Raw genomic sequence first — 9,678 nt, 5'->3', positions numbered from 1 at the left:
ATCAATCACAAGAGATATATGGAAAAGTACAGATTGGAAAGAATAGAGTGCTAGGAGGTAATTATAACAAACTAAGTGAGAGGTAACAAAGGCCTGAAGTAGAATGGTAGCTGTATAAATATGAGGAAAGGGAAGTGACATGAAAGATGTTTCAGAAATACACAGATTAAGGATAAAAAAAATGACAAAGGGTTTCAGAAGGAAGGGGAATTGCTTTGGAGAGGATGAGTTTGAGATCTGAATGAGGCATCTATTCAGTCTGCAATATCTAATAGTCAGTTGGTAATATAAGTTCACCAGAGTCTAGGGCCAGATAGGTGACAACCACACACAAAAAAAGGATGGAGGATTTATCATCTTTGCCAGTACACTACTCACTTCAGAGAGATCACAGGTGCATCCAAATAGTTATTTTGTTTAGAATAAACTGAAACAGTAATAGATGACATTTATACAGTGCTCGAAGGTTTACAAAGTACACAAAATACACATTCTCTTATTTGATCCTCAACAGCTGTGAGATATTATGCACATTTCAGATGAAGAACCTGAGTCTCAGAAGCTAAATTATTTGCCTAGAGGTTTGCTACTACCTCCGAAAGCACATACAAACTCCTATTTGTCTATTTAAGTCCTTCACTACTTGGCCCCAAACTTATCTTTCTGACATTATAGATTATTATTTTTTTTTCTTTTTCAGCCAAAGACAAGGTTTATTAGAACATACGTCATATCAGGCAGACTCTTAAGGAGTCTGAACATTAGTAAGCTATTGGCTTACTGGCTAGATTATAAGAATCTAAGCAGTGTCTAGATTTTAGGAATCTGAGCAGTGGTTAGATTATAAGAGTCCCAGCCCACTATAGATGATTTTCTCCCATTCTCTATGGTCCAGCCAAACTGACCTTCTCTGTGCCCTGAAACTTAGCTCTCTCCCATTTTGGTAATGCACTCTTTCCTCACCTCCATTTCACAGAATGCTCTTCTTCCTTCAAGATGCAGCTCAAGCAGTACCTCATCTCCCCATGTGTTAGTGTAGTGGCTCTCCTACCTTGTATTTATTCTCTACACCTTTCTGTCTACTGATACACATATACATCCCCGTTGATAGAATATGGGCTCTTGGAGACCACTAACCCAGGCCTCTCCTGACTCTGAAAGGCTCAACTACAACACTTTACCTCTCCAAGAAATATGAGTGTCTGCTACATGAATATCTTTGTTGGATCTGTCCTCCTCTCTTGAATCCCTTGAATTCCCTTATCATATTGTCAATTACACCTTGCCAAGCCTCAGCCTTGGATCACTGCCCCCATTTGCTGTCTTTGCTCCTATACAAATACTGCTAAATGAAGGTAGAGAAAATCACACAACTGTTCTGACTGGATCTACTACAAATTTATGTTACACAACATCAACTGGGCCCATGATATTGCTAGGCAATCCTACAGCTCCCTTATCAAGTCATCATTCCACTCTGCACTGCAGCTCTTCCAAACTTTCTCATCCCTCCTCAGACTTCCCAAGGTTCCTCACCTCTCCCACCTGACATTCTTGTCTCATATTTTTCAGAAAAAACTGAGGCCATCTGCTGAATTCTCTTTCCTCCCATCACTCAGATGCCTTCTGCCATTTTCTCCTTCTTCATCCCTGTCTCATATAAATAAGAGGCCTTACTCCTTACCAGGTGGCAGCTAGGTGGCCCAATGGATATAACACTGGGCCTGGAGTCAGGAAGACTCATTGTCCTGAGTTCAAATCTGACCGCAGACACTTACTGTGTTGTGTGACCCTGGGCAAGTCACTTAACCCTATTTGCCTTAGTTTCCTCATCTGTAAAATGAGCTAGAGAAGGAAATGTCAAATCACTCCAGTATCTTTTTCAAGAATACCGCCAAAAGTGGTCACAACTGAAACAAATAAATAAAAACTCCTAAGGCTAACTCTTCACTTGTTCAAGTGTTCCCTTTCTCCTCCATCAGCCTTCCCCCTGTCATCCCCATTTTATTACTTTTCATCAATCTCTCCCTCTCTACTGATTCATTACCTACTACCTACAAACATGTCTTCTCCGTCCTGAAAAAAACAAAAACAAACAAAAAACCGGAAAACTCTCAATTGATCCTTCCATCCCTGTTAATTATGGTCCTATATCTCTTCTTTGTAGCTAAATTCCTAGAAAAGGCCACCTACTAACAGGTACCTCCACTTCTCTCCTCTTTTAACCCCTTACAATCCAGCTTCCAACCTAATCATTCCATCAAAACTGATCTCTCCAAAGTTACTAATGATCTTAGTTGCCAAGTTCAGTGGCCTTTTCTCATTCTTTATTCTCCTTGACCTCTCAGCCTCTGACATTGTTGACTACTCTTCAGGACACTACTCTCTCTCCTAGTTCTCTATCAGACCTCTTCTCAATCACATTTGCTTGATCCTCATCCATATCATGTCCTGTAACAGCAGTCTTGGGCCCTCTTCTCTTCTCCCTTCACTTGGTGATCTCATCAGCTCCAGTGGATTTAATTACCATCCCTAGGATGATCCTCAAATCTACCTAACCTGTTGACCTCCAATCTTGCATATTCAACTGCCTTTGAGACATCTCAAACCAGATATCCAGTACACATCTTAACTTCAACACGTCTAAAACAGAACTCATTCACTTTATTGCTAGACCCTGCCCTACCCTATCCCTTCCTTATTACTATAGAGTGCAACGATATGATTTCAGTCCTTTGGGCTCAAAACCTATGTGTTATCCTTGATACCTCTCCATCTCTCCCCTCCCACATCCAATCGGTTGCCAAGGCATGATTTCACCTCTGCAACATCTCTTTCATATAGCCTGATCAGCTCCCCTGGATTTAATTACCACAATGATTCTCAAATCTACTTATCCTGCCCCAACCTCTCTGCTGACTTCCAATCTCTTATCTCCAACTGCCTTTTAGATACCTTGAATTCAAGGTATATAACTTAAACTCAACATATTCAAATCTGAACTTATTAGCTTTTCCCCTAAGCCCTCTCTCCTTCCTACCTAACCTATTACTGTAGAGGGTAACAGCATCCTGCTAGCTCCTCAGGTTCACAACCTAGAAGTCATGCTCAGCCCCTCACAATCCCCCCCCCCCCCCGGGCCAATATATAATTCTTTGCAAAGGCCTGCTGATTTCAGCTTGGCAACATCTCTTGTAAAAGTTCTTCTCTTCTGACACTACCACCACTCTAGTACACCTCATACTTGAACTATTTTAATAGCCTGCTAGTGGATCTGCCTGTCCCAAATCTCTCCCATTCCAATTCATCCTCAGCCACTAAAGTGATTTTCCTAGAATGAAGGTCTAACCACATCACACTGCTCAATAAACTCCGGTGGCTGGATCAAATCTAAATGCTGTTTGACATTCAAAGTCCTTCATAATCTAGCCTCTTTCCATTTTTTACATCTTACTACCTGCTATGTTTGCTCCAGTGATAGTAGCCTCTTGGCTGTTCCATCAACAAGACATTCCATCTCAACATTTTCTCTGGCTGTCTCCCATGCCTGCAATGTTCTCGCTCCTCAAGTCTACCTACTGTTTTCTCTGGCTTCCTTTAAGTCCCAACTAAAAGTCAATTTTTTACAAGAAGCCTTTTGTAATGCCTCAGTTCTAGTGTCTTTCCTTTGTTAATTATTTATCCTGTATATAGCCTGCTTTGTATTTTGCATGCTGTCTCCATTACATTTCAAGCTTCCTGAGGGAAGAAACTGTCTTTTGCCCCTTTTTCCACCCCCAGCATTTATGACAGTGCCTACTAGACTTTTTAATAAATGTTTATTGATTGCAGAGATAAGTTCTGAGAATTATATTAATACCAATGAAACAAATCAAAAATTGAGGCTCTAGGTTAATCCAGCCTTTCAAGTAAGATGTAAGAGTTTCTAAAAATTCATTACAAGTTAATCCATTGTTTGAAATAGTCAGTAAATTTATACAAACCCTCAAAATATAACCTTTTACTAAAATTTCTTCAATTATGTATAATTTAGGCTTCTATCATTTTGAACAAATTCTATTCCTGACAAAACCATCACACTGGAGGGTAGAAAAACATCTGTTTTTTAATAGCTTCTATTTCTTAATTTTTAAATTCAAATACCCTTATGCCATATGGAGGATTTTAGTCTCAACTCTTGACTCCACCTCCCAACTTGTCTAGCATTAAGCCAAACCTTTATATTTTAAACCTCCTTTTGAGATATACTTTTGTTCTTAGTTATGGTAGACCATGATAGAAACATTTACCTTTTAAAAATTTGTTTCCAGCAGGACAGATCTACTTACCTGATTATCAACAATTTCTTCCAAAAGGAACCCTGTACATATTACTTTTGAGTTGTTGATGGATTCATTATATAAAAGGGGTTCTTTGTTTTTCTTAGTAGAAATCACTAATGTGATCTAAGTATTGTGCTCAAATAATTTCATTCATTACAAATAGAGAAAAGGAAATATAAAAAGTAATCTTCTGGGTAAAAGATGTCTTTAAATTATCGGAAGCTTCATATTTGGCTTTGCAGGGTTAAGTTGTTTTGATACCTCCAATGAGAGTGGGAAAAAAATGAAATAGATCACACAATTTGCATAGTTAATGCCAAATGCAAATATGTCCTAAAGTTCACTTCCAAAACGTGTTGAAAAAAAGGCTAAATTTAAGATAAGTCTTCTGCAAAAAATAACAGACAAGTATAAAATGGGTAGCAGGATGCCTGAAAATATTTAAGCTTCATCTTCCCTTTTACCAGCAGAAAAAAATAACTCAAGTGTTGGCAAGTTATTTCATTTAATTTACTCCTTACTATCATTAAGAATCAGAATAGAAGGTAAAAGGATTTTAACATACGGGGTTGTTAAAAGGAATGTTGAATGTTAAATGACCAATACACCCGAAACCTTACAAAACAGTAAGTATGTGGTACAAATGAATATTCATCCTTCCAAACCTATTAAATATTAAAGATCACAGAACAATGTAGGATGATGCTAGTACAATGTTAAAGATGTCATCTTGGTCTCCATTCTCAAGTTTGTTGTTTTTGCCAGATTTAGTTTGAAAGCCAGTATACTCTCACCTGTCGTTCACAATAGGCTTTCATTAGTTTACTAAGTGGTGTGTGCCTCTTAATCTTAAATTGCACCACCGAACCATCTTGCCCTGCCACCTTCAAATTAATGTGGTCGTTGTTTTCAGTCTTGACGCCTTCCTGTTGAAAGAGAAAAATAAGGTGGTATAACTTAAGGATGTTAAAAAAAAAACAACAACTCTTTAGCAGCATCAGCCAACAATCTAAAGTTGTTTCAAAAAGCAACAAGTTTCACATTTTGATTTCTAAAACAGTAGAACTATATGTAATACTGACTTTGAAACCAGTATCAATGAAATTAAATAACTGTCAGTAACAAAAAATGAACCTATATGCAATAGATTTTAGAAAGGAAATCACACCCACCTCTTACGTTTAAAAAACAATTACCGCATGACCATCTTTCTCTCCCTAAAAAGGTAAGCACTTTGCAGAAAAATCAAACTGAAAACTATTAAACTTCCTTTATTAATTATCTACATTCAGTTCTACATTCAATTTTTGCTGCGGAATTTTCATATAGTTATGTATATTTGGCACTCATTTTTTCAATCTAGACAAAAAAGTTACCACATACAGTTTAACGATTTATTCAATATAAACTTAAGAGATTCTTTCCTGGATTCAAAGGAAAAACAATACTTGACAATAAATATCTCAAAAGACCAAAGGACTTTTCTTCAGTAATCTCTTTTTTGGAGGGGAGTGAGGGTGGGGGATTGGGGAAAGATTTTAATAAGGAGCGCATTAAAGTTCTACTCTATACTTCCCTGTATCTTTGCGACCAACCTAGGGTCAAAGATTCCTAGAACCGAAGGTGGAAAGAGAAAAAGAAACTGAGGCCCAGGAAGGTTCATTGACTTATTTGCCCAAGGTCCCCGACGTACCCAAATCAAAGTCGGGATTTGAACCCGGGTCAAGCATTTATCCAGTGCTTACTATGTACCTGGGACTAAGCGCTGGAGATACAAAGAAAGGCCCCCCCCCCAAAAAAGGTCCTTGCACTAGAATAGCTCCCATTCTAAAAGGAGAGGGACACCACGCAAATCACCCTGCCCATACAGATGTATACAATGTAAACGTGTGGCAGTCTCACTTTTTCCCTTGTACCATGCAGACGCCTGACTCTTGCTAGATCCATGTGAGCATTATTGTACTTAAATGAGCCCTAAAGGTTATGGGGACAGACATGGTAGCCGTAAGAAGAAAAACCCCCATTTTAAGAATGCACTCATGTTTTCGGGACACGGGGGACGGGAGGGGGAAGGCTCTTGCCGCCTTAAAAGCTGCTTTTGAAAAGTTTATATTAAAAACACAGACTCGCCACCCATCGAGCCTGCCGGCCAGCCTCCCACTTCCCTGCCGGAGGCTCCAGCATCATCCACATGGTCGCCGAGGGCTACGGGTTCCTCGGCCGAGGAAGAGAAGGAGGGAGGGAGGCAGGAAGCCGCGCTCCCCCAGCCCTCCTCACCCGGGTGAATCCAGCTCTGGCCCGCAGGCCCAGCCCGCGCCCCTCAGGCCCCCGGGCCGGGAGGGAGGAGCTCGGGGACCCCGAGAGTGGAGAGGACGCTCCGAAACTCCGGGCCGGCCAAGGACCCGCCTCCAGCCCGCGCCCGGGGAGGGCAGAGCCGCCCCCAGGGCCAGGAGGGAAAGCCCCGAGCTCCGCGGTTGCAGCGGAGAGGCCAGGCCGCGCGCTCCGCTCTCCCTCCGCGGCCGCGGCCGCGGTCGCGGCCCCAGCCCCGGCTCCGGCGGGGCCTCGTCCGGCGCGGGCCGCGGGAGTGAGGAGGGAGGGGGAAGGAGGGAAAATGGCGCGGAAAGCTCTGGCCCAGCCGCGGCCGCCGCAACGCCGGGACCCCCGCCTGGCCCGCCTCCCTGCCCTCGCGCGCCGCCGGCCCCCTCCCCCGCCCCCGCCGCCGCCGCCGCCGGCGCGGGCGCCCTCACCTTCGGCTTTTCGTCGGCCATGGCGAGTCCGGGGGTCTCCTCAGCCGCCGCTTCACAAAAGAGGCACCAGGATGGTCCGCTCCAAGGGAACGGGGGGAAAAGCAGCAGCGGCAGGAGCAGAAGCAGGAGGAGGAGGAAGAGGAAGATGATGGTGGTGATGGTGAGGAAGAGGAGGAGAAGAAGAAGGAGGAGGAGGAGGAGAAGGAGGAGGAGGAGGAGGAGGACGAGGAGGAGGAGGAGGAAGAGGAGGAGGAGGAGGAGGAGGAAGAGGAGGAGGAGGCAGCGGTGGAGGTACTGAGGGCGCGCGCACGTTCTGCGCTCCCTTTCCCCCCTTGCGTGCGCGGGCACGAGCCGCCCGGGGCTCCCATTGGCTTTCGGCTCACGGGAGCGCGCAGCACTTACATAACCAGCCCCCTTCCCCCCACCCTCTAAGCTCCCCAGGAGAGGCCTCTGCGCAGGGCTCGGAGCCGGGGAGGCGGGAAGAAACGCGGGCACGCGCACAGGGCCTGTCGCGGGGGCGCGCCTGGCTCTGGGCGGGGTTGTATTGTCCTAGTGATGGTGGTGGAGGAGAATCAAAATGGACTCCAGCTGTCTGGGGTCCCTGGGAGCGGTCTGACTGGCTCACAAGTCCTAGGTGGGAAGTGTAGATCGAGAAGAGCAGGCTGGGAAGATAGAAACCCCTGGCAGAGGCCCCACCAGGGCACTGAGTGAATGCCTTTTGGCCCAGCCTGTCCCACAGTGGTCCAAGGACAGCCCTGCTTGGCCTCCCCCATGGAAACGTCATGGCTCCATCCTCACAATGCAGGCTGCTTCCACAGCTTGTGCCCTGAAAGCCAGGCACTCCTGGAGTGCATAGCTGTGCCTGCCCCAGGCTGGTGCAATGCACCCTTCATCCTGGAAAGGATCATCTGTCAAATCCGTATTATCACTGAGGTCCCTACCAGCCCAAAGTCTCTGATCTCATGCAACAGCCATGGGTGTTTTTTTTTTTAATGTAGGCTAATCTGTGTGATTTCTTAGGACCAGGGGATTTTCTTCACCTTTCTTCCCCCCCCCCCAAAAAAACTTCACATTTCTGAAGTTCTTACAAAATGAAAAGACCACTGGGTAGAGAAAGAAGAGTGTAGAGTCAGGAGACCTGTAATTGAATCCTAAGAACTGACATGTTAGATGGATGATGCTGAGCTAGTCATTTTACAGGTGATCTTCAGTTTGCTTATCTATAAAAATGGTATCATCATACTTTGTACTACCTACCTCAGCTATAGGATCAGAGATTTAGGAATTAAAAGGCCATCTCATCCAGAGATTAGATCATACAGTGGACAGAGTACTGGGCCCAGAGTAAGGTAGACCTGAGTTCAAATATGGTCTCAGACACTTACTAGCCGTGTAACCTTGGGCAAATCACTTAATCTGTTAGCCATAGTTTCCTCATCTGTAAAATGGGGATAATATTAGCAATAATAGAATAATAATTCCTCCCAGGGTTGTTGTGAGGATTAAGTGAGATAATATTTGTAAAGCGTTTAGCACAGTGCCTGATATGTATGTGTATGTATGTATATATATATATATATATATATATATATATCTATAGCAGGTGCTATATAAATGCTAGGTATTATAATCTAACTCCTTTTCACAGATGAGGAAACTGAGGCTCAGGGAGGCTAAGTGATTTGCCCAAGGTTTCACAGCTAGTAAGCAACAGAGGTAGGATTTGAACTCAGGTGGTTTTTTGTTTTTGTTTTTTTCCCATTTACCAGTCTGCCTCCTCTTAGAGGGTTGTTGTGTTGGGGTAAATTGTAAAGTGCTATAGAAATGTGATTTATTATTATTTCCATCTTCAGATTTGAGTCAGCTGCTAGCATCTCTGTGGTGTGGCTCAAGGCAGTGGGACTACTTCAGGCAAGTACAGGAAGGAAACACAGCCATTCCTCCAGATAAAGAACTAAGGCTGTATATAGACAACCAAAATACATCTCTATGGCCCCCAACCCCCTTACCTGTGGTCCTAGCAGGCCTGGTTATATGCATTTTGATTTATCCTAAATACCCAAGAATATATGTAAGGCGCTAACAACTTCCTGGTCACAAGTTAACCTGGGCTTAGTTGAGGTGATTTACAATTCAAACACATCTTAAATGGCAGTTTAACACAGTCTGAGTCAGTGTGACCCTGTGGGCATAAACCCAACCCCTCTCAGATCTACCTCTTGTTTCATTTAGGGAGAGGTGTTCTTACTTGGGGGCAGGAGAGAAAGGATAAGGAGAGCCATGTACCTCTTGGGGAAAGGTCACAAGCCACTCCATCAGTTTCACCTTCGCTTTCCTTCCCCTCTTTCTCTGAGCAGAGCTGAGTTGTCCTCCTTTAGAAAGAAGACTAGCAGAGTCTCAATTCCTTCATTTCTCTCCCAATGTACTCCAAAAGCCTGACTCTTTGCAGAATCTCAAATCCATATCCAATTCAATCCGACAAGCATTTAGTATATTTAAGTTTCTCATCCCCCAAGTTTAAGCCCTCATCACCTCTCACCAGGACTGTTTGCAACAAACTCGTCCTAATTGGTCTTTCTGCCTCACATCCCTCTCCAATCCATCTTCCA

General features: G+C 43.8%; 1 protein-coding gene across 1 annotated transcript in view; it reads right to left on the bottom strand.

Moving 5' to 3' along the window:
- Positions 1-7,260, bottom strand: part of SUMO2 (small ubiquitin-like modifier 2) — a 12,884-nt gene extending 5,624 nt beyond the window's left edge. Inside the window, exons 1-2 of the mRNA XM_027873171.1 lie at positions 7,070-7,260; positions 5,117-5,248 (exon numbers count right to left, since the gene is read on the bottom strand). Of these exons, the coding sequence (XP_027728972.1) occupies positions 5,117-5,248; positions 7,070-7,090 (153 nt within the window). The 5' untranslated portion in view covers positions 7,091-7,260. The remainder of the gene's footprint in view (positions 1-5,116; positions 5,249-7,069) is intronic.
- Between the last annotated feature and the right edge of the window lie 2,418 nt (positions 7,261-9,678).

Source organism: Vombatus ursinus, unplaced genomic scaffold, assembly GCF_900497805.2.
Source record: "Vombatus ursinus unplaced genomic scaffold, bare-nosed wombat genome assembly UNPS02014801.1, whole genome shotgun sequence".
Classification (NCBI taxonomy): Eukaryota; Metazoa; Chordata; class Mammalia; order Diprotodontia; family Vombatidae; genus Vombatus; species Vombatus ursinus.
This window is presented reverse-complemented; position numbering and strand designations above follow the sequence as displayed.